Raw genomic sequence first — 25,808 nt, forward strand, 5'->3', positions numbered from 1 at the left:
TACCACTTCACACCTTACTACACTGAGTTTTTTATGGGTTCATAATTTTCAAGAAAGTTTTGTTCATGTTCAAATTTTCATAACTAGGGTTCCTGCTCAGAATGTTCTGTCCCTGGACTTTAATTTCACAGCCAGCAGTGAAGAATATTAACTAGCTGGGTTGTGAGATTTGAATTATTGTTTATGGATTGACTGTTGTCTGCAAATGGTTAAGACTATTTGAATAAGATGTATGTTTTTGTTTCAAGTATCAAACCTGCATCTCCAAAATTAGCAAGCCTACCCTATCTCCCTCAGTGTCCTAACAAGTATCGACTCTGATATATGGTGTTCTGCCATTATATGTTCAGTGCAGGGGTGAGAAGATTAGGTGAATATTCTCCTTATGGAGAAACAATCTCTCCCCATTCTATCAGCCATAAAATTAACAATAAAGCATATCTGGATTTGTACCTGGTATCTCCAATTTAAACTCATGTTTGGCACAGATAAAGCTTTTTTTGTCAAATTCTCATTTGGAGCTGTGCATTACTAGCAGGACTTATTTATTCTTCAGCAGCATGAAAAAAAAATGGAAACACACAGCAGACATGACATTATATCAAAATCAAGTAAAGATTTTCCATGGAAACCTTCTTTCCTTCCTTCCTTCCTTCCTTCCTGCCTTCTTGCCTTCCTGCCTTTCTCTGCATTTCCAAATGTTTATTGGCAGTTTTATCTCAAAAATTGATCTTGTTTTGTTATCTTTAGTTTGATAGATATTATATGTATACACATGTATACATATGTACATGTATTTTTCATACAGTATATTGCATTCTTTTAGAAGTGAAGAGGCTTGCACATTCAAATGATGGCATGAACTATACTCAGAAGAATCACAATAATGAATACAGTAGATCATAGATGAAATTAAATATAAATCACTGGAGAGGAAATAACAATCATACTACTATTCTGCCAAGAGAACATTCAGAAGCATGTCAATGTCCACATCATAGTGGAAGATGAATCTCTCCCATATCAAAGGTATGTAATGAGCTACTGGGAGCAGAAGGCAAGTATATTACTACTGGTATGTATTGTATAAAATTTTTGAACACCAATAATAATAACAATAACAATAACAACAACAACAACAACTGCTGTGTTCAAACACAAAAGGGAAGATACATGAAACTTATAACCATTAACCAATGTGAGTTACAGTATATACAGCAAAGCAAAAATAGTTTAACACCGACATACTGAAACTAGCAAACTGAAACGGACTAGAATGGTCACTTCTCATTAGAGATGTTTCTAATCTAAAGGAAGGAAGGAAGGAAGGAAGGAAGGAAGGAAGGAAGGAAGGAAGGAAGGAAGGAAGGAAGGAAGGAAGGAAGGAAGGAAGGAAGGAAGGAAGGAAGGAGGGGCATTATTGCTATCAAAAAGGTCCCCAAAATAAAAGAATGATTTCCATTTGAGTTCAGGACAATTAATATTATGATAATGCAAGTCTATGCTTTATTTCAGCCACTGACTCATAGGAAGGAGAACATATGGCAACTAGCAACCCCATCAACATGACTGGAATAGCTTATCAAAGTTTCATCACAATCAGTGACCAGAGGATTGATTACGTGCAATTCCCAAAAAATAATAATAATTGGAGCAAACAAGTATGTTTAAATGTATGCATGCCTGCATGTATGTATATATGTATGTATGAATGTATGCATGCATGCATATAAAAAAAGAAATGTTTATAAAAGGGATTGTGTTACAAAGAGAATTACATATACTGTACAATTACTAAAATTATTAAAATGCAGAGGTGCTAAAATGTTTGAATTCTGGTTAAGTGATTATTAAAAGATAACAAAACGATAAGTAAATATAATTATATAACTAGGGAAAACCATGGACATGAGAGTAGATCAGTAATTCTGTTCACTAATGAATTTTTGAATTCCCAGTTCTTAATGCCTGATTCCCCTATCCCTGCCACACCTTTGTTTCAAAGTAAGTAGGTATTCTATAATCTTCCCCTCTGCCATATTTTCTGTTGGCAGTTGGATAGACGGTTGCTAAGGGGTTTGTTGCAGAATCTTAGTAGCCATATGATTTTTTTAAAAAAAATCTGAAATATATTACTTTATCCCAAATACAATACAACTTCTTAACATCTAATTTAAGTACATTAAAATAAAAAAAATATTGTTGTTTCCTATTCCTTTAATTTCACAAGAAAGATAGAGTTGCGCCTCCCATTCAGAAGATTGAAAGTTCAATTTCCTAGGTAGTGGCAGATATTTCTCTCTTAGGGCGCAAAGAATAAATATCTGCTGAGAACTCTACGTAGGCATTAGGAAGGGCATCCAGCAGTAAACTCTCAGCTCCATCCAGTCACCCTGACTGTACCATGAATTAAGGGACTACAGAATCATAAAAAGAAAAAAACAATGGTAACCTCTGGCAGATAGACATTTCTTTGCTATAAAACTATGTATTTTCTGAAACATGGGTTCAAAATTAGGCCAAATGTAGATTTTCTCCTGTTCCCACCCACTTTCTTGTATCTTTATCTATATTTTGGAACATGACTCCAATATACTATCTTCTTGGTAGTCTTGGTTCTGAAAAGTTTCTGGAACACTGCTCTGAATAGTAGAAATATTTTCACTGATATGGATAACTGCATTCTAAACGTTATATCCTAAATTATTTGCAACTACTGATCAACTATTGATCAACTAGGCTTAGGATTAGAGTTTATTTGTAAGTTAGCAATAAATCTAATCTTCCTTCTCTTTTCTTGGTGACAGCACTAACAATGACAAAGAGTTATGAAACATTTTACCCATTAGACTGTACCATGAATGAATAAGCAAACTATTTTATTGCAGTCATATAATTAAATAGAAATAATATAGAAAGACAGTGTGAAACTCTCAGCCCCATTATCTTCATTGTAAAGACTGTTATTGATGGCATGAATCATTATAATAAAAATAAAAATGCAGTTAGGTTTGTGATGAATAACTTCATTATTTCAAATGTGGCAGATCTTGTAAAGTTGCAGCCAGATTTTGATAATCTTCTGCAAGTGCATTTTTCATAAAAAAGATAATTATGTCTGTTCTCTGGCATTTTGGCTCACTGACCTACTGAAGTGTTAAGTATATCATTGTTTCATCCTGAAAGACACTTGAAAATAGGATTAAATAGGTATGAAACTCATATTTTGCTAAGAAACTCAGAATGGAGATATTAAGGGTTAGCTGTAATTGATTTGTTTCAACCAACAAAATATTGCAATTTACATACTTTTCCCCGAATATCCATAAACAATGATGGTTAGATATAAAATCTGTAGGCACATATACGAATACTTCTATTTGAAGCCCTAAGATTTCTTGGGGTTGTGAAACAGCAGTCATTCATGGAGTTATAATTATAGAAGTTTCCCAAAATATACCTTCTGAAAGATCACTAAAACAGCATGGGGAAACTCTGTTAGCTTTTTTGGACAAATGACAAATATTTTGCTTTCTGAAATGGCAATGCTGGAGTCCATCCAATCTATCAGTCAATCCATCATGCTTTCAGCAAGCAAAAAATTGTGCTGCTTTTGAGAACAGAGAGAATTCAGATCCTTATTGACAGATATTTCAATGGAAAAAGCAATCAGCTGCATTGACCTTCTTTCATTTTAGTGTTATTGAGATGTACGGTAAGTAATGATAACTAATAACACTGATTTTTGGTCAACTATCAAAATGTATATAAATTCCAAGAGATAAAACATATGTAATGAAAACATTTTGTAACTTTTTTAAAATAAGCAACACTACAAAATCAGAAAAATGTAGATAAAAGCAGTCTGAAAAAAATTGTACGCAATGTTATGTGAACCGACTTCTGCTTGTACAATATCTTCCTCATTTTCAGAGCAGGCTGGGAAGAGAGAAGTGTTTGATGTCAATAGAAAATCCAATCCATTAGCTAATGGACAAAACTGAGTATGACCCAGAGGGGTTAAAAACAAGTTCAACTCTTATCATGTCTTTCCAAAATTATAATTATGCTCTATATAAATGACTCTGTTACTTATATTTTATGTGCTAATTCTTGGACTCTGGGTATTCGGCAACCTGTATACCAATTACTGTAAATCTATGATGATAGAAACCAAGTGAATGGAAACATATACATTTAGAAGTCTTTTAAATTTATTATTGCTAATTTCCATGATGTACATATGAAAATTAGGTGTAATAATAATGAAATAGTGACCAAATACTAAATGAGCAGCAGCTACTAATCAGGGCCACAACCAGCTTTATTGGTTAATAATAAACAGTATTTTCCTACAGGATCTGAAGAGTGGAAGAAAAACTGCAAAAAAGCTTATCCCCTTATAGTTACAGTACTTATTATTGTCCTTAAGAGGCAGTTCTGTTCAGCATAACTCCATGAACTGGCTCCACTGATAATGGCTTGAACAATTAATTCAGAATGTGTACGTTACATTTCCTAACTTTAGAGGGTTAGTAAGTCATATGTCCATCATCTCAGTGTACCCAACTGATACTCAATATTTATAATGAATGCCTTGAATTCATCTTTGCTTCCCTTCCTTGAATAAAGCATCCCCAATCCTCTCTTTCCCATCTTTTCCTGAAATCTTAAATCAATTTGTAGGAAAGCCAGCTGCATTGTTTCATTTTGTTTGGTTTGAGCAGATTTTCTGTGAATAGCAGAAAGGAGTACCAACATACCTTTTAAACTTGTAGATTAAAAAAACAGCCAAGCCGACAAAGACCACTGAGAGCAACATCAGCATTGCAGAACTGCTGTGTCCAGCGCCAGGATCAACAAGAGGTGCTGAGAGGTAGAAAAAGATCATATTATATAGTAAGATGAAGTCATTAAATGTAGAGAAGGCAAGTTGTATCTGTCTTTACTGCTGCTAGGTTATTAGCATTAACAAGAGAACAGACACTGTGTGTTTGTATGTGTCTCTGTGTGTGTGTGCTGTAGTCAGGGGTATGGTGAGGGATCAGTACTACTCCCTTGGAACTCTCAAGGTTCCAAGTAGCTCCATAATGAAAAAGAAATAGCAGGCTGCCCAGTAACTAAACCATTTCATTCATGCCATGTATACTCTTTTTGTATCTGCTCCCTGTTTTGTGGTCTCCAGTTGATATACTGCAACTATGCTGTAGACAGCTGCTAATCAGGAACAGTGTTTGCAAGAGTCAAGTCAATACCTTAAACAGGATTTATCATAATGTTGGCTGTAGTTTTTAATGCTAGGCAGAAAACAAATCCTTCATACTTTTTTCACTTTTCATCGATTTGATGAAAGAAAATTGCTTTCAGTTTTCAACTATCCTTTTAGTTTTGAAAAGCCATTTGAGCTAAGAACAAATCGCTTGCTACCCCCTCCCTAATTTTAATATGGTCACCAGGAGTTAAGATGTACTAGAAAAAACTGTATTTTATATTTTCCCTTTTAAAAACTGTTAGCTGTCATGATTGCTTCCTACAGTAGAAAAACCAAATAAAATTCCTGTGTTTTCTATTCTTCTTTTGCATAAAATTATGCTAGCATTGGTTGAAAGACAAATAACTGGAGAAACAGATCTCTTCTTATATGCCACAGTCATGTTTTTATAAATCGGAATAGAATATTTCATTCCTAATGAACATCAGTCAGTACCAAATTAAGCCTTTTCAAATAACGCTTTCTGTTTTTGAATCAGTTACATCAATTGTTTTATCCCCCAACTAAAACTAGATTTATGAATAGGGGATGACTGGATTTTTCAGGCACATCTCTTTTCAGTTTTTTCCAAATGAAATATATTTAAGTGGATCCTACTTAGAGGAGTCTTCAACCACCTAGTGCCATTAAGAGGTATCTGGACAGCTCTAACAAGCTTTTCTGAATGTTTACTAAAAGTGCAGTACCAACTTGTTCAAGAACAATGCCCAGGATAAATATGATAGCTTTCTTTAATGTTTATTTTTCTTCCACAAAAATATAAGCTGATCATAAGATATTACATTGTGTTCCCTAGATATTTTCTCCAGTGCCAACTTACCTAATGTTAACTGAGTGACATAAACAATTATTTCCACACCGGGCTTCAACTCAAATTGAACCAGGTTCTGATTTAGAGCACTGAAAAGGATTTCAACAGCCTGAGGAGAAGTAGAAAAAAAATTAAATATTCATAAACAACAGAAATTAATAATAATTCTGTCTGGCATATGTGTATTAACAGCAGAGTTATTCACCACATGTTAGTTCTTTCTAAAATCCAAATTATTATATCAATCACACACAAAAAGAATCCTTTTGTGTGTCAGAATAATCCCAAAATATGAAGAAGAGGGGAGGGGAATCTTCTGGAAGTAATGCAATTAGAGTTGAAAGTGGAATTGATAGCAATTACATTGCATTTTTTAATTACTAAGTTATTGCTGTTACATTATTTATCAGTCACAGAAATACATTTTTTAAGATTGCGTTTGGAACAAACTAGAGCTGCAGATTTAATTCCAACTGTAATTTTCTCTCTCTTTCTCCACTCATGCTCACTTATTTATATGTGAATGTGTGCTTGCACACACACACAAGTACACACATAGACACAAAAACACACACAAAAGAATATGGTGTGTTGTGCTTGGTTTTGCTTTCAGAAAAACCTAAGTTCAGTGCCCAGTCATTTAAGAGAGAGCTAAAAAAAATTCTACAGAAAAGTATGAATTTGCCAATAGGGAATTTACAAAACTCACAACTTTTGAATTACACATTTGGTACAGTGGGTTCACCTAAATGACAGAGATTTAATAGCCTTAGGGGGTGAAGGGCATTTTAACCACTGTAAAAGCAGGATTAAGATATAATATAAGACATCATGTGAAAATGTCCCTAAAGCTACATTAAATTTACCTAAATTATAACACAGCATTATTTTTTTGACAACTATGTGTCAGAGAAATGGCAGGTGCCAAATGACCTTGGGAGTAGAATGAAAACATTATGAAACAAAAACTCCCTCTTCCAAAATCACATCCATTTCACTTTATCATATGTTTTCACTGAAGTATTTCAGTTCAACACTTATACGAACAACACTTATATGCTATAGATTGTTAGACGCCCATGACTGTTTAGCAGGCTATCACCAAGAGTAATGAAATTTTCTGAAAGGTCCTGTTATAAGTCTTGCTCTTTAGAAAAAATTCAAAAAGAATACCTCTGATTACTAGAATGCTGAACTGAAATATGGAACTGGTTAAAAACTGGAGAGGGAATCACTTGGAATCAGAGAAAGACTATGATAGATAAACCACAATAATGTCAATGGAAAAGTCCTTTTTTTCAGTAAACTTCCTGAAAGGAAAATCTCAAAGGCTGGGTTAGAGCATACAGGCAGTCATTCAGTTCTCTTGATCCCATGTTAGTACAGGTTTAAAAATCCAATCTGGCACTTTGAGTAGGTTAGAACAAATGGAAAAGGAGCCAATTAATCTGGAAAAGCACTCATGTGTACAGCAAGAAAATCTTTAAAAAATTAAAGTGCCCTATGCCTTTAGTTGTTTTCTAGAAGAAAGATTTTGACAGGTATAAGCTAAATGCAATGTACAGAGAGTAGAAAAACTGCACCTGCTGAAATATTGTATTCTACATAATTACTCCAAATACAGTGTGTTCCATTAAATTTTGATTATATTAATTATAGTAATTGTCTGATACCAGTTCGCATGTCAGAAATTTGCTGGAACAGTGAAAATCAATTTGATACAATTATATTTGTCTATAGAAAGGACAGAGGCAGTTGTATACTGTGATGGTGTTCCATATTTCAAAGAATTCAAAGCATGGTTAAAATGGAAAGGGAAAAAAGAAAGGGGAAAAATGGAAGGAAGCTAAAATAACAGATAACTGCAACTCCCTTCCAATTGGCTAAGTAATAGAGAGTTATATAGGCAAACAATGGTGGGTTTTAGAAACAAAATATTGAGCAAACAACAAGAGAACTTTTATTTCATGGACAGTTGTACAATCCCTTTCACTGCTACTCACTTATTATGATTGCTGGAAATCAATCGCAATACTTTCTACTATTTTGATAAAGGGAAAAAACAAGCAAACCTGAAATTTTAGTATTAAGCCAAAAAACTGTGGGCAAAAAGGGAAACTTTAGCATCCCTATTTTATCATGAGGCCACAGCCATTTCTTGTCACTGCCCTACCTACCTTCAGCCTCAGCTCCCTGTAAAAACTAATTGCCAGAAGTTAATTAAGTAAATTAAGTAAATTTTCATTCAAATTTAATCAAACGTGTGGCCAATTTCTGACTTAAGGGAATTTATTACAGCATTACTATATATCCTGCTTTCTGCAGCTATTAGCATTTGTTTTCTATCCTACATATTTCATTGATTTAGTACAAAAAGAACTTGAATGTTTTGTTGCAGTTCAAAAAGCAATCGTGAATTGGTTGCCTATTGCTTTAGGATTTCTTTTGCACTGTGATTTAGCTACTGCCTACCTAATCAAGTTCACGTTGATTAATAGTGTAACTTTCTACACATTTACTGAAAAGTATGCTTATCTGGGTTCAAGAAAATCTACGTCCAAATGAGCAAGAGATTGTAATCAAAATTCAATGCAGAAAGGCTCCTGAAGTTATCTTCTAAACCACATGCAGTTTTTATGCACTTTGTTTTAATTGTCTAGGTGTACAAAGCTGAAGAATTAAAACCAGAAAAATAATCAACAGTTTGGAATCATGTTGAAGTAATTTGCATCTGATGCAAAGTAGGATATAGCAAACATATGATGCAGAGATCCTTGTATTCAGATTAATACAAGCCAAATCCAAGGCAGCATAGGATACAATAATCAATTCTCTGGTCTTTATGAGCATTTTCAATCAGGAGTTGGAAGAAAGTAGCAAGCAGAGGATAGTTCATACTTACAGTATGTTAATAAAGTTATTCAGAGTTGTAGTAATAGGAACATAAATTATAAATCTGATGATGGATGAATGAGTGATATATTTTTTCTTATATTTTATCTGGATCCTAAAACCATCTTCATAGTCCCCATCTCCTAGTACTTTCATTTCTGCAAGTATGGCATTGTATTTGTTTTCCTCAAGTGTATACAGTATTGTGTTTTTCTTCTCCCAATCTCTTTAATAAGTCTCTTTAGTAACTTTCTATTTACTCTGTAGTATCTTTGCCAAGAGAGCCAATCTGGTGCAGTGGTTAAGGCATCAGGCTAAAAACTGGGAATCCATGACTTCTAGTCCTGCCTTAGGAACAAAGCCAGCTGGGTGACCTTGTGCCAGTCACCCTCTTTCAACCTGAGGAAGCAGGGAATGGCAAATCACTTCTGAAATCTTACCAAGAAATCTGTAGTGCTTAAGAGTCAAAAATTGTTTCGAAGGGACCAAAACATATATATATATATTTGCGGAACAAAAGTATGCTATCCATTATGTATTTTATTTTCTTGTTGACTTAACAATTTTATTGCTTCTACTGCATGCTTTTGTGTTATATTGTATTTTTAAGTATTGATTTAAATTCTTAGATACAGGTTTTAAAATACTGTGTTTTAATTGGTTACAAACAAATATCTCACATCTCATGACAGATGGCTATCAAAATGTTATATCAATTGTTTTAATAAGTCAACCCTCCAAAAATAAATACTTCAAAAATATATTTTTAAAAAAAATTGAAATCATATACTCAGAAAATCTACTTGATGATTTCCATTTTTAGGTGGTTGTCAATCACCAGTTTAAAGACAAAATCAATATTTATACAGAAAGTTTGGCAAGCTTAAACATCCTAGATCAGTGTTTCTCAATTTTGTCCACTTGAAGATGTGTGGATTTCAGCTAGCAGAATTTCCCAGCCAGTGATGTTTCTGAAAATTGAAGTCCAACCATCTTCAAATGGCCATAGTTGAGAAACACTGCCCTAGATTATAGTACTTTGAAATTCTCTTCAGTTCAGAGCCCGCTTAACAATTAAAGGAATGCATAACCACCTGAAAAAAGGGAAACCCTGTGTTTTACCCACCTGCTCTAAATCATCTTCACTGTCTTTCCTTCTTTCTGAGATGTTTTGATGTGGTAAGATGAAAAGCTCAGCAGAGGTAGGCAATCCAGGAAATACTGCTACAAGAATTTGTTCCTTGGGGATACCAGTCACCTAAGCAAAGTGATAAAAAATAAATAAAAACAGAGGATTCTTTAGTACATGCTATATCCTTAGTTTGTAAGTCATATAACTGTCAACAAACTCTAAACAATGGAAGAAACAAATGAGGTTGCATCTCATTGTCCAAGGGAACTGGTATTTGGAAGCCAAATATACACCTAGTGTATTTATAATGGGTAAACATTGCCTAAAAGAAGACCTGTTTTCATATTTGAAATCATTTCAGAATTCTTGCTCTGTAATGTGTAATGTTATGTAATGACAGTGATAAGTGATTTTATTATTGTGATTTTGCTCTATGATGTTCTTGAAAGACCTGATGCATGTCAAGTTAGGAGGACAGAATGAAAACTTAATGTTCCTTAACTTAGCAATATTAAGAGTACCAAAACTTCCCTTTTTGGAGAATCAGCTGGCAAATGGTGTAGAAAAGGTGATAATATTCGATAAAAAAGGCGACATGTTTCTACTTTGATTGCAAATGCATGGATGAAAATTTATATTAAAGTGAAAGTACTAAAGTCATAAGTTGTTCAATTAGTAAGTCATAATGTATTGCCACACATCGTGTTCTTCCCAAACCCATGCTAAGGATGTCTTATGGAAAGCTTGTGACTATGGAAACTTCTGTTCAGACTGCATGAAGAAATAAAAGTCTGAAAATAATATTTTTAATGTATAGGGATCTGTTTTTTTAAAAAAAAAAACTCTGTTTTTTTGTCCCTGGTTATTCTCGGTGTGTACATTTCTTTTACTAAAGAAGACAAGCATAGATAAATGGTCTTTCTGATAAATGGTCTTAGCACTTGATACAACATGGGAAAGCATAACAATATACAGTATGCATGTGGATTTTTTTTAAAAAAATCACTTTCATTGTACCAACAGTTTTTATTTCATTCAACAATTTATGAAAGAAAACATTTAATGTAATAGTTCTTTACATCTCCAAAACAATAGAATACATTAATGTCAATAAAGTACTAACTACTTGACTAGATCTACAGGTAGATGTGTATTGAATACTATTATTTTATCTTACTTGGAACAAATTGAATCAGTAATTTAAACTATATCTGACAGATGTCATAAAAATATTCTGAATTAGTGAATATTCTAGATCCATTTTTAGGCCAAATAACATTACTGAACGTGTAATGGGCCTATAAGGGTTTCAGTAGTGTACCTAAACAATATATCCCTTCTTTCCAACTTTGGATTTGATAAACATATTTGATATATTTCAGTCACACAAAATACTCTTTTTGAAGCTAAAATTAGGAATTCAAACAATATTAGCATCTTGTTCTGGTCATAGTAGTTTCTAAGTCTGAAACTGCAATTCCCTAAAGGTCTTTCCAAATTTAGAAAAAGTGCTAGGAGAGAATAAGAATTTTGGAAGACTATACTCAATCTTTGTCTATCTATCTATCTATCTATCTATCTATCTATCTATCTATCTATCTATCTATCTATCTATCTATCTATCTATCTATCTATCTACCTACCTACCTACCTACCTACCTACCTACCTACCTACCTACCTAATCAGGACTAATCTATACTGGATTGAAATAAATATAAATTCCATTTATACATTTCAACCCCTGATGCCTTTTTTGTCTATCTGTCTGTATGCCTTTCCTTCTTCTCTCTTCCTCCCTCCCTCTCACACACAAAAGTTAAATTTTATTCTAAAGATAGAGTGATTTGAAACTCATTAAATAAAAATCTAATTATTATCCATGCAAAATCCTTCTGCTTTTTTAAAAAATACATCAAAATGCATAGCTTCAGCTACATATATATATATATAACTATTAAAATAGACAGTACAAATTTTCACAAAAGTGTTTATTGACTGCAAAAATCAGTATTTTCTTAAAAGGGAATATGATAATAAGCTCTCTTTAATAAATAGAATTCATAATTTGTCTCTTTATTTTAATTATCTAGGACAGTGATGGCGAACCTTTTAGAGACCGAGTGCCCAAAAACTGGCCCCGCCCCGATCCACCCCCCATCCCCCGCCCTGCCTGCCCACAGGGCCACTCACCGCCTCCAGGGCCTGCTGCAGATCGCCCAGGCATCCCAGCAGTGCTATGGCAGTCATGCTCTCTGCCCGCACCCTGCAACATCAACTGTGCACAATGGGGTATGAGGGCAGAGTCTTGTCTATGCTGCCTGGCTGCTATGTCCTTGGCTGCGCTGCTCCACGTGGGCCACGCTCAGGGGCGAGTCTCCTTCAGGGGGGCTGCTGGAAAGGAGGGAGTCATGGGGGGAGGTGAGGCTGGGGCAACAGCATGTGTGCCCACAGAGAGGGCTCCGAGTGCCACCTCTGGCACCCGTGCCATAGGTTCACCACCACTAATCTAGGAGAACAGGAATTTTCTAGTCTATCTTTAGAATGTCCATGGGAATTATATTTCACTCTGTTTTATGTTTTATGTTTTAATATGGCTGTCAATCCTTTTGTAATTTGCCTAAAAAAGAAGTATCAAGTGGGTTTGAAGAACACACTGAATAAATGCAGGACATAGAGTATAAGGTTTGAAACAATACTGAAAACATTTAAAAATCAAGCTTGGGTTGTTCGCTTCACAAAAACAGTTTTGATATCATCCACAGAAGTCAACCACTAACTTCTTTGTCCTACCCAGCTCCATAACCAGCTGCTCATGTTTTGAAAGAGTGTGAAGGAAGAATAGAAAGCAAGGTATTCATAATAGCCTAAGATAGGATTTCTAAGCAAGCTAGATCTCAGTCACCACAACAAACAGGGCTAAGAAGAAGAATGTGAAAGTTGTGACCTGGTTGTAGAAAGAGTAAGTCTTGATATTGATATGAAGACAGAAACTGGAGGGAGCCCAGAAATCAAAGAAGGGAAAACTATCTTTCCCTAACTATTGCTGGGAGTTCCCCTCACACATTATCAGCTGTTTATCCTGCCTTATAGAGTGCTTATAGCTGAGCTTATGATTGAGGAAAGCTTTGATCAGTACACTGGAGGCAGATGTTTCTAAAACAACAGAAAAAAGTGTACAAAAAGAAATGCTCTTTCATATTCTTTTGTAATGTAGCAAGAAAAAAATAGTTTTCAAAGCTCTTCTAGGTTCTGTTGAGAAAAGCCAGAGAATGCTTTTCTTTATCTTGTTTATCTGAACTTAAGTAGAAGAAACAGAGTAAATTAAAAAAAAACCATGTGGAAGATTATGTGAAATATAACATTTATTTGTTTATTAAAAGCCTATGTAACAATTGCAAAAAAGTGAAAGGGTTCATACTTTTTAAAAATCAATGCATGTATCTCTGATGAATTAAATACATATACCGTGTACTGCAGTATTTCTACAATATTTGCTAAGGTGATAGACATAGAACATAATTATGGAAATAAATAGAAATGAACACAAAGATAGCATCATTGTGTGAGTCAATTAAGCTCTATTGATCATGAAGACAGATAATATATCCATCTTGAATAACAAACATACATGCACAAAGTCAGTAATCATGGATTCACTGGAAAAATGCTATAATTAATCCCCCCTAATAATTTTGATTATATCATCTTATCATCAAAGGCTGCACAGATAATAATTCAAGGACTGCAAAACATTGTGGTACTAAGAAAACACAATAAAAAACAGAATAAAACAAACATCTCTTTAAAAAAAAAAAGTCTGGGTTTGTTGGGTGCTAAAAAGTGCTATACAATATTTATCTAGGTAATTGCATGTGTGTACCAGAATGATAAGCCTAGCTTTATCAAAGTTGCAGTTTGTAATTGAAAATTATAATCTCCTTTCCTGAATTGTGCTTGTATAGACTATTCAAACTTTAAGAAAATTACGCTTATTATTAAGGAGATTTCCCTAGGTACTCACATGCACCAAAGCTGCTTTGATGACTCGGCCAATGTCTTCTCTCCACTCTGGGATATCAGGATTGTGATAATCCAAATTGGGTGAGAATGATAATAGTTGAGACTGAAAATATTCTGCAAAGAAAGAGTGTCACAGTAAAATTCCAGTACAAACTATTAAGGCTGTTTACATTGGAATGGTTAAAATGCATTCATTACAAAGTCATACAACAAAGTTCTACATATAGCTAAAAAAGAAGCATATATTATCAGAGATGCAAAACATATCAAATATCTTGTATGTGGCTGTGTATATACATACACATATATGTATATGTGAGTGCTATGTGTGTATTGCACGATTCTCAAAATCATTCTTGTTCTAGAGAAAATTGGCATTTGTGTCAGATGCTGAAAGTTGTTTCCAATATGTCAAGTATTAACATTAAATTATCATGTATTTAATAAAAATGTCTCTCATCTCCCTTTACGTTTCCAGTGAATTACAGTTTGTGTCTCTAAGTGGAGAAGATTTTATTCAGTATAAAAATCAACTATACATAAACTTACAACTTTCCAAACAAAATAATCTTAGTCACCTTCTAAACAAGAAAAGTAGCGACAAATAATATTCATTAAAAAATACAAGCACTTTCACATTAGTGTTCTTTGAACTTCTCTTGGACTTCACTTCTGGATTTGACTAATCTCACAATGTTGTTTGTTTTGGAAGTATGGGTTCCCCATGTTTCCAGCTCTTTCCTTGGTGCAATTCTACAAATGCGATGGCTCACTTTCCTATGGATAAGTTCTCACCTCATTTCAGGTCCCAGGTTCTGCAGTGAAGTCATTACTGTTCTTCCTTCCCCTGTTCCTACAACTTATGTCTTCTTGTATGCATGAGCTCAAATTTATTTCTGATAAAAATCCAATCCAAATATCACAAGTACAGGCAGAGACCACCGTTGGGAGAGTACTACTTTACTGAATTGTCAGCATGCTACATTTCATTTTCAAAACTCATAGGATTTTTAATCCAATAGATTAAAAGTGGTCAGGCAAGTAGGATAGTAGTAAGTTGTGTTTAGCTGACATTCCTTTGCATAGTTTCCTATTTGCATTTTAATAGCAGCATAAGTGAATACAACATAGGATGGTTTCAGGCTGTTTTCTGAGGCACTGGTGTGGAAACAAAAGCTCTGGGATACCTTGAACATAGGACTGCACTGCACCCCATATCCCAGGAGGAATCTGAGAGGAAGTCAAAAAGAGAGAAAAAGGAAAACAAACCTAAAACTTAAACAAGAGACATAAATTGACAGGATATTTTTTAAAAAAATAGTTTCACTAAGAAACTAATCAGATACTGGTATAAATCCTTTGTGTGACATTTGTCTCTTGCCTAACATTCTAAACTGTTTTGGTTTCATCAATATGTTTCACAATTAAACAGGACCAAGAGTAAAATGAACAGCAGCTTCCATAAACTAGTTTTTTCTTCTGTTGTATTTGATATGGTTTGTGCTCCACTCAGTAAATCCTTAGTACCAGTAATCTGTTTTCCAAAAGCAAAGAGATACCTGTTTGTTAGCCTTATGTGCTTTGTTATGCCAAGACTACATAATGCAGAACAAATCAGATTAAGGTAGTGACAGACAAATCAGGGTACAGCAGTTCATGAGACATGAAGAAATCACTCCCAAATTAAATCCTTGCAGTAGAGCAAGGCTAATTTAAGTGGTAGACAAGTTTATAAATGGACTTTTGGCTTTTAGTAGGGTTCTTGCCTTATTTGTTTGCTTTATTCTTCATCTTTGCTGATAGAATAGAATAGAATTCTTTATTGGCCAAGTGTGATTAGCAGTGTTAATTCTGCTAATTTGAGATAGGTAGGTAGGTAGGTAGGTAGGTAGGTAGGTAGATAGATAGATAGATAGATAGATAGATAGATAGATAGATAGATAGATAGATAGATAGATAGATAGTTCTGCTCTTCCTCATCTTCCTATTTTTCTCCAATATTTCACTCTCTTTCTTTATGTTTGAATATTTTATATGTTTTTATGTTTTCATATATTAACCTAATGGGAATTTTAGAAGCTGAAATTCTATGACCTGATACTAATGATTAATTCACAGAAGCAAAACCCAAGACTGGACCTCCAAATACTCCAAACTTCAAGTACAGACCTCAAAGACTTATCATCAAATTGTATGTTTTAACAGGACATTCAAAGACAGCTATTAAATAGTAGCTGATGGGGTGGGCAAAAGGTAACTTGATGCATATAAAAATGAATTATGTCTCACTGCAGAAAGGAAAATGTTTGATTATATTACTAGGCCATCTCCTTTTTATTCAGTGTGGTGCATATGGACAGAAATACAGTATGTGCCAATATATAATGCAATGCATATTACTTTTAGCTATCTTCATGCCAACAAGATCCAATTCACTAAAAAGTAAATCAACACATTTATTGAGAATTAGAGATGTGAAAAGAATCTTTATACACACTTTATACTTAATCACCCTAATATTCTTTGTAAAGTGGCATTATCATTTCAAGTCCAATTATTTACTTGATAACAGAAACATAATGTAAAAGCCTCCTCTGTGTGTGTGCACGTACATGTACATGTGCATGCATGACTGGCCCAAGGTCACCAAGTTGGCTTCATGTCTAAGGTGGGAGTAGAAATCATGATCATCTAATTTATAGCCTGGTGCTTTAACCACTGTGCCAAACTGGTTCTCAAAGCCTTATCACTGATACACAATTTTCTAAAAGTTTTCTTCCTCAGCAAAGCAGTACTCAGTTTTTACATCTCCTATGTAGAATTCTTTATCATTTATTTGGGTTGCAACTCTAAGTTTTCTTTATTGTTGAGAAGTGTCAGAAGATGCTGTGCTACCACTATTTTCTATAATAAGTCTTTCCATCATTCTGCATCCTTCCTAACTTCTGAATCTAAAAAGAATTCCATGGATTGTCTGCAGAATGTTTTCTTTTGGAATTTAATAAAACTTGAAGATTACATACAGCTGGAAAAATAGACAATGAAATACAAAATGCTCATCTCTACTCATTAGCAACCTCGTGATTACGATGAGTACCATAATGCCGTCCTCCTCTCATGAAAGTTTTATAACTTTCTTTTCTTTTCAAAGAAACTTTTAAAAATCTATCAAACTGATGAAAATGATCTTAAAATGCAGAATGAGTATGTATTCTCTGTATGTGTCCATATATGAATAAATATATTTTATACATGTGTGTGTGTATTTGTACAAATGTGTATGTGTGTTCATGAATATGAATGTATAATGTGCACTTGTACTAAGCACAGTTCTCAGCTTATATATTCCAACCTTCAAAAATGGATCTTTTATATAAGAGCACAGCATGAGCATTTGATCCAGAGTTTCTATTGGAATGAACAATAATTTTATGTACAGTTGTTCCATACTATTAACTCCTTATATGCTTAACATGATTTATGCCCAGTACAATGTCAAATAATTGGGAGTTGCCACTTTATGAATATGATATGTTTTCATAATTTTTCCCCAAAATCCATCAGAAGCACCAGTGTCCCTTTTTGATGGTACATTGTGATTGCACTTTCATTCAAAAACATCCATGTGCTCCAAACAATGCTACACATATGATAGAGTCAGAAATATATGTAGAGGGTAGTGTTACTGCCCAAATCATGAAGACAATATTACATTGTTGTGATACAAGCTCTACCACTTTGCTACCTATTTCTGACTTCACAACATACATATAAAAGGGGCATAACTTGCATTAGAGTGGCTGCTTTTGCCATCCATCTTCCCTTGATCCATTCTGCAAATGCCTCTGATTTACAGAATGTGCATCAATACTTGAGTTATATCTAGGAGAAATAATTCATATCATCATTCAATGTCTAAGTTTAAGACTTTATTTCCAACAAGACCAGAAATAAAAGATGCCATTATTAAGACAAGCAAATGTCTTTCACACTGCTTCTAATATTCCTAACACTGTATAACTTAAAAGATGGATTGGTACTATATTCAGGAAGCCAAAAGCTAATTTTCAAGGTGATTTTTCCCCAATAAAGCAGGATAGATGCATGGTTATGACTATGATCTTACTGTGATACTATATTATCCAATCAATAAAATAATTTGTTTTGAAGTATTTCTGGAAGATGTAGTGAGTCTGAGTGCTACATCCTTCATTCTTTCTCATATCTCCTTCCTAAACAATTATTACCAAATATATATATAATTCTACCTTGTAAGTATACTTTAGATCTCTTTGCCAGGTCTTAAATTTCAAAACTTAGGTTTGAGGAAAGCAGGTGTGTACACCTTTTCAATTGCCTTTTGTCAACTCACCATGCACAGCAATATTTCGGGTGTCCTGGATCAGGACATTGCCAGCTGAGACCTGCACTGTGATAGTATTCGGTCCTTCACTGGTAAAGATATAAGAGATGCTGCTATCCAAGGTGATGAATGGCTGTAAAAGTGACATGCAGTTAGCAACAATTCATTAATTTATTCGTAGTCATTTCATTAGCTATTGCCCAAGAATTTTAGAACTGTAAGACAAAAATCACAAGTACAAATGTGGATATGAGTATATCATTAAATCTGTATTTTTGATGGAGAAGCAATACAAATGAGAGCAGTATCTATGATACTGCTTAGGCAATCTTCTGCATCACATTGCTTTTATACGAGAACAAATCAGTGATGATTGATAGCTGAATCCATTTCTACAGAAATTGGCCTCTGTACAAAGCTAATCTGGCTGGGATACAATCTTTTAGAATGAACCAGCTAAAGACATGTTCTATCTTTTTCTTTTCATTCCAAGTAAAGCCATTGTCAAGGCAATATGAAATCTTCCCCTTGGAAAAAAATATATAGCAATTGTTCACCAGCAATAATGATTGTACAATTGCAGGGTGATTACCAAATTATTCTTCATAGCACAGTCTGAAGGATGCTGTGAACTCTGAGATTTCCATAGGAGTATTTGTACAATTGCAATTGTGGCCCATTGCAATCTCCTGCTATATTATAAGTTTTCAACTGCTGTCTGAAGGAAGATTCTTGACAGAATGATACCCATTTGGGGCATGGCCATGGAGGTTCATTGATAGAGACAAGTCTTGCATGTTTTTCCCCAAAATTGCTTATTATCAACACTTCTCCTTGATTATAAATATAGTGTATGTATTTAAGGGATGAATACTATATAGAACTGTGACAGAGGTGTCTGTGAAGGAGAGAGAAGTTGAGGTGAAGTAATGCCCATGCCTTTACCCTTAGGTGTACCACATGTAAAGTAGGAGTGGAACTTGCTAGCTGGCATCTCAACTTTTTTTTTACTCTTCTGTAGGATGTCCTTGGCTGTGATTATTTAGAAATTATTTCCTCCATGTAAACTTGTCTCAAGTTTCTTTCCTTATATCCTCACAATTCCTGAGATACAACTTGCCTGGCTCTGTGTTTGTATACTTTTATTTGTCATGCTACCAAGAAATCCAGTTTTCTTTTCAAAATTTCTTGGTAGATGTTGCATTATCATGGCTGATTTCACCTTCATCATAGAAATTTAACATTCTGGTAGTTCCTTCAAATTTAATTCCAGCACTGAAGTCTGGAAACTAGCTCTAAATTAAATCAAGGAGTTTAAGGTTCATTTGTTCAAAGCCTAATAGATATCCAGATTCATTTATTAAACTGAGGTGATGCTATTCCAAGCAAATTAGCCTTTTGGTATATATTGCTAAAATAGAGAATTTGCACTTCACTACAATAATCCTATTTAAATAAATGAATAAGCAAATAAAACCATTGTCCAAAATTGTATTGTATAATTACATAGATACTCTTAATATAGGATGGTTCAATGAAGTTAAACAAAGACTAAAATTTTGTTTGCACCAGTCACCTCAGGGCTTTAGTTGAATCAGAAACTGACTGAACTACACTAATCCAATGAAGGTTGTGCAATACAGTGTCTTAGAAAATGGCAGGATAAGTAAGAATCGGTCCAGGATTTTGCCCTGCCTGTTTTTACTACTATTCAGTATGGAGTTTGTTATGCATCACATGGGGAGGGGGAAATCCTTTGTGCTGTATGATAGATTCTTCTTAGTTTACCATTTGTTAGCCAGCTAGCAAGAAGGGAAGGAGACAACCTTTTAGATACACAGTAAGTTGTAATGGAGAGCCAGTTTGGTGTGGTTTTTAAGGCAAAAGTCTAGAAACCATCATGAATTTTAGTCCTGCCTTGGCACAAAACCAGCTGGGTGACCTTGGGCCAGTCAGTGTCTTTCAGTCCTAGGAAGGAGGCAAGGACAAAACAGTTCTGAAAAACCTTGCTGAGAAAACAGCAGAGACATGTTCAGGAAGAATCTAAGAATCAGATTAAAGCAGAAGAGAAAAAAAAAGAGAAAGAAAATCAAGCACACAGCACAAGCTATTTCTGATATTTCTCAAAGGTAGGTAAAAATGTCCCTGCAGATTTTACTCTGCTAGTTGTTGCGAACTATAAGGAGCGGTGCTCATCTCTGTTTCAAGGCCATTGAGCCAGCACTGCCCAAAGACATTTCTGTGGTCATGTGGCCAGCATGATGATATGGAGTGTTGTTACCTTCCCACCAAAGTTATGCCTATTTATCTACTCGCATTTGCATGCTTTGGAACTTCTAGGTTGGCAGGACCTGGGGCAAGGATGAGAGCTCACCCCATCATATGGCGCTTGGAGTCTCGAACCTGGGCTGCTGGCTTTCCAGCCAACAAGCCCAGTGTCTTAACCACCGAGCCGCCATGCTGCCCTTTTCAAAGACAGAATCTGATGAAATGATCCCATATTCTTTGAAAACTGAAAAGTGACTGGTGAAATGAGAGATTGCTTGTCTGCAATCTTCACTTATGTATTACATGTAAAGCAAAAATATGTTTAGCCAGTCTGAATGGAAAAATGGACAAACTCAATAGACTAGTGCTATTTCTAGTGATTTACAATTTTTTTCTTATCAGCATGTAATTTCTTTATGATACAAAGAAATTACAAAGTTTAAAATTCACAAAGTGTCTTGTGCTTGGTTAATTGCATTGCTGTGTGATTTGCAATCTGTCTGCAGACAAAGATCTCTGCAATCAGGATTTCCAATGTGCTCATACAATGTGCAGAAAGTGTTTTGTCTTTTGTTTTAAACAAGGATATTTAGATTGGGTTCCTTCTTTTTTACTGATAATATTTTTCTGCAGATTTTTGGAGAACTTTGAGATCCTTTTCCAAATCTCAGGAACTCCTGGCACTTGAGACAATAGTCCCTAAAGTAATTTGCTTGAAGAGAGTGCATAAATAGAAGTCAGAGAGTGATAACAACTAGGGGACCCCTGAAGAGTCAACAAAGCACAAAAGCCCTGGGAGAACAGCAGTCCTTCTGTAGCTGTTTTTAATCCATGTTATGAATAAGTGGATTTTTATCAGTGGAAAATTATGAAACTGGCTAAATGGCAGCCCTATTTAGTTTTCAGTTCTATCATCCTATGATTATCATCATTTTGTAAAACCAAATTTTCTGCCAGCTTTACATTGTCCTCTATTTTGGCCATATTTTGAACTCACAATTTGAGGTTTATTGCTGATGCATAGATAAAATTTAAATTGCAGATACAAAACTTGGTTTTCCAGATACTGAAAAATAATGCTAAAGAAATATTCATTTGGAGCTAAAAAAAACCATTAGGTTTGACCTCCTGTTTTCCTTTGCCTGATAAGCTTATACATCTATTGTTCATACAAATTTATGTTTAAAATAATTTGAAAAGTCTCCTATGCCCATTGAATAAAATGTTAGATGCAGGGCTGGCTTTAGGTTAATGCCCAGTAGGTACTGACTTAGGGGTACCAAATTTTAGGGAAGACCAATATTACAAAGACTCTGAAAAGACTATAAAAAAGCAAGTATCGGTAACAGCATACTCTGGGCCAGCATTGCCACTTGAGCATTAAATATTCTTTTACAAAATTGTTGCCATATGACAAAAAATGAGTGCTGATGTAATTAAAATTGCTTAGTGTGTAAATACAATGACAATGTCTGAGAAAATAACAGTCATTAAATGTCTATGGGGGAAAAAAGCATATTTGGGACAACCAGAATACCTATCTCTAATGACAATGTCTAACTGCATGCAATAAATTTGTGGGAATGGATATGTATGAAGGATGAAATACGTAAAATCCTATCATTAAAATGAGAATGTTTATTCAACAAGATTTATTTCTGCAACCTGAAGAAGATGACGGTTCCAAATCAAAGTCAACAAGGTACCAGACATATAGTTTTCACAATATAAGATAGTTTCCAAAGTAACAGATCAGCTGGATGAGGCAAAGACACTGTGATAGAAAAAGTCCTTGGAGATTTGATAAAATGGAACTGGCCAAATTTTGGTCCTGTCTTGCATCTTCTGGAAGTCCAACCTAGCATTTGAACTGAACAGTTATGCATGAGTGATATAAATGTGTAAATGCCTGGCCAGTATTAATTCAGAAACTGAAAACAGGTGTAAACAGAAAACCTATTTGTTTCTACATTTCTTTCTGAGTGTCCCAATAAAACAGACTAAAGAACTGCAAATAGCATTGGAAAAGAGTGCTTGAATATTTTTGTTAGGGTATTTTAGAATATGATTCTGGAAGAGTGGTGGATCTAAAGACTTTCTTGGCTTACACAATATACATTTTGCTGTTCATAGATATAATACCTAACATCTCCAGGTATAGCTGGGAAATATTTCTCTCATTTCCTAGGAACTGTTGCCAGTTACTGCAGATAATATTGATCCAGATAATTTAGTGAACTGTTTTGCTGTAAAGAAGATCCAATAGTATTTATTACTAAGTATTACTGCCATGATTCTTTAAATTTTCCAGTTTTAGTCTACCAAGGAAATCCTTGCCTTCTTTTCCCTGAACATGTACTATAGACCCTTTTATATTTTAGTAGATTACAGGAAGTATTCTTGGACTCAGGCAAGGGTCTGAATTTAAAATATATATATCAATGGATGGTAAGATCAGTGGGTGGCAAATAATATTTTGTAGGAGCTTGTGTCTAGTATACATTTCAGAACCCCTATTAGGGTTCCAAATAATTTCAGTGCACAGTTTGAAACAACTGTATATTTATGTGCTTAAAAAAAGCCAAAAACTTTTGGATCTGTTGAACAATCTTACTGACATATACATTTCTTATCTACAAAGAGTATCAGACTCAGCAATCAAACAAAACTTCATTATTATTTCAAATTTAGGTTTAGAAATACATTAGCTGATGATTGTATATGTAACTAGTAACTGTCATTGGGCATTCATGTAGACCTCTGACATGTGTCCCAAAACAGGAACACACAGCACGGGCAGACAAGTACAGAGTTGTTCAAAGTTGTTTAGCTTGAATTCACAGAGACCAAAAGTGATTTGATTCCCAGTGGCTTTAAAATATGTGTCAGATTCTAAAATTCTATGCACAAGCTAGCCCTCTTGTTAGAAATACTGTTTATTTGATCATCAGCCGTTTTTAAATGCTGAGCAGAAACCCAGAATTATCTACTATATACAATGGGGTATAATTTTGAATTCTAGTAGTAATAATAGCTTCTAAACATAATGTTCCAATAACAGACAACTGCACATTGCAGAGACTCCTGCAAACAGCCACATGAGATAGGATAAAAGGGAAAAAAAGAAAGGAAACAAAGTTTGGAAAATGAAGAAGCTGTTTTGACAGTAATAGAAAATTATACTGCTTTATTGCAGTTCCAGGTGGCATTCTTTTTTCAGAATCAAGATGAATCAATAGTTAATCCTGTCAGAGAAAATAAATATATTTCTAAAAATGGAACGAACCTTGCTATTGTTGCCAAACCACCAGAAGTAAGTGAGAGTGCCTGACTGATTTGGCCAAACTACAGCCGTGAGATTGACTTCCTTATTTCTGATGGCCACAAAAGGGGCACTCAGGTGGACACGTTCCACTGGACCTGTAGAAAGAGAATATGTATTGTAAAACAGACCTGTTTTTATCCATATCTTAAAGGTAGTTAAAAGAAAAATAAAATTAAGCAAAAAACAAAACAAAACAGGTAACAGCCCCTTTTTCTACTTGGCACTTCTATCTGCTTAAATAACTATAAAAGAATAAACAGTGCTAACTATTTAAAAATAACGAAGATGTCACATCTGAAGGAAAGCAAGCTGAGGAAGACTATTGCAATGAATGCTATTATATTGTGATTATACCAAACTGTGATCAATGTAAACAACTATAAGTTAGTCTGAAGTTTGAAATACCCACTAGCAATAGCAACTACCTCAGATGCAGAATTTTTCCCCCCAGGTTTTTGGAGAATGGCTGAAATACAAATTAACCGTGGAAAACAGGTAAAATCCCAAATGACTACAGGGCAGTATTCTTCTCTATCTTCAAAAGGGAAAGAAAGAAGATCCAGAAAACCACAGATGGATCTGATATATTGTAAAACAGTTCATAAACTGGGTTCTTAAGGGCTTTCAAATAAATAAATAAATAAATAAATAAATAAATAAATAAATAAATAAATAAATAAATAAATAAATAAATAAATAAATAAATAAATAAATAAATAAATAAATAAATTTTTTTAAAAAACAGATACGAGGCAAAGTGGTAAAGTCAGCATGGATTTCTCTAGAATATATCTTACCAGATTTGATCTGTTAATTTCCTTCCACAAATTATTGGAACATTTTAAATGCAATATTTCTTTCATTTCAACAAAACGGAAATGAAAATATCCCATGATATTTTTCTTAACAAAATAGATAACATGTATGGTTGTATGGTTTCTTAATTAAGAGACTACACATTAGGCCATAATCAGAGTGTTATGGTTCATTAGTAGTTCTTTATCAAATTGGAAAGAGGAAGATGGGTGCAACATAATTCATTTTTTTTCTCAAAGATTAAGATGAAAAGATACAAAATGCTTATCACCTTTGCAGATGCCAAGACCAAATGGACAGTATCATTAATAACTCAGAAAACAGAACTATACTTCAAATCAATGGTAATAAGCAAGAAAAATATGATGAACATAATAGTGAAATTTAATAGGGTAAGTGAGGAGGTCATTCAAAGGATAAAAACTATTGCACAGATATAGGTTGGGGAATACCTGAGTTGGTAATGGTACATACATACATGCATTTATATTAATGTATGTACATGGGGAAATATTTGTATATATCTACATCCATTTTGTCTATATGTTCACTTTGATCCCAATAGTGGATCATAATTGTTATGATCTGAATGGGGTTAGTAGACATGATAGCTCTTTTTTTCTATCAGTGTCTCTCAAAACTATCAACCATGGTATCCTTCTGGAGCAAGTTTGGGCTGGAGAATGGGAGCATTATCCAAATTCATTTACATTGTCATAAACTTCTGTTGTTGAAGAAAATAATTCAGATATTGTGGTTGAATGCAGCAGTTTTCTCCTGGGTATCTGGACCAAATTCCACCACAGGTATTTTTAAAATAAAAATATATTGGCAGAGAAAAATGTATGACTTATTGGTAAGAATTTGCTCTGGTGCCCCCAGTGCAATGCAGCAGATGGCTATTTAAG

At 34.3% G+C, this 25,808-nt stretch overlaps 1 protein-coding gene across 1 annotated transcript in view; it reads right to left on the minus strand.

Moving 5' to 3' along the window:
- The window catches only part of SORCS3 (sortilin related VPS10 domain containing receptor 3), a 476,983-nt gene that overhangs the window by 7,906 nt on the left and 443,269 nt on the right, over positions 1-25,808 (minus strand). Inside the window, exons 20-25 of the mRNA XM_015812775.1 lie at positions 24,046-24,179; positions 18,501-18,624; positions 14,130-14,242; positions 10,102-10,233; positions 6,093-6,192; positions 4,764-4,869 (exon numbers count right to left, since the gene is read on the minus strand). Coding sequence (XP_015668261.1) covers positions 4,764-4,869; positions 6,093-6,192; positions 10,102-10,233; positions 14,130-14,242; positions 18,501-18,624; positions 24,046-24,179 — 709 coding nt within the window. The remainder of the gene's footprint in view (positions 1-4,763; positions 4,870-6,092; positions 6,193-10,101; positions 10,234-14,129; positions 14,243-18,500; positions 18,625-24,045; positions 24,180-25,808) is intronic.

The sequence above is a fragment of the Protobothrops mucrosquamatus genome, unplaced genomic scaffold (assembly GCF_001527695.2).
Source record: "Protobothrops mucrosquamatus isolate PMUCROS unplaced genomic scaffold, P.Mucros_1.0 scaffold110, whole genome shotgun sequence".
Classification (NCBI taxonomy): domain Eukaryota; kingdom Metazoa; phylum Chordata; class Lepidosauria; order Squamata; family Viperidae; genus Protobothrops; species Protobothrops mucrosquamatus.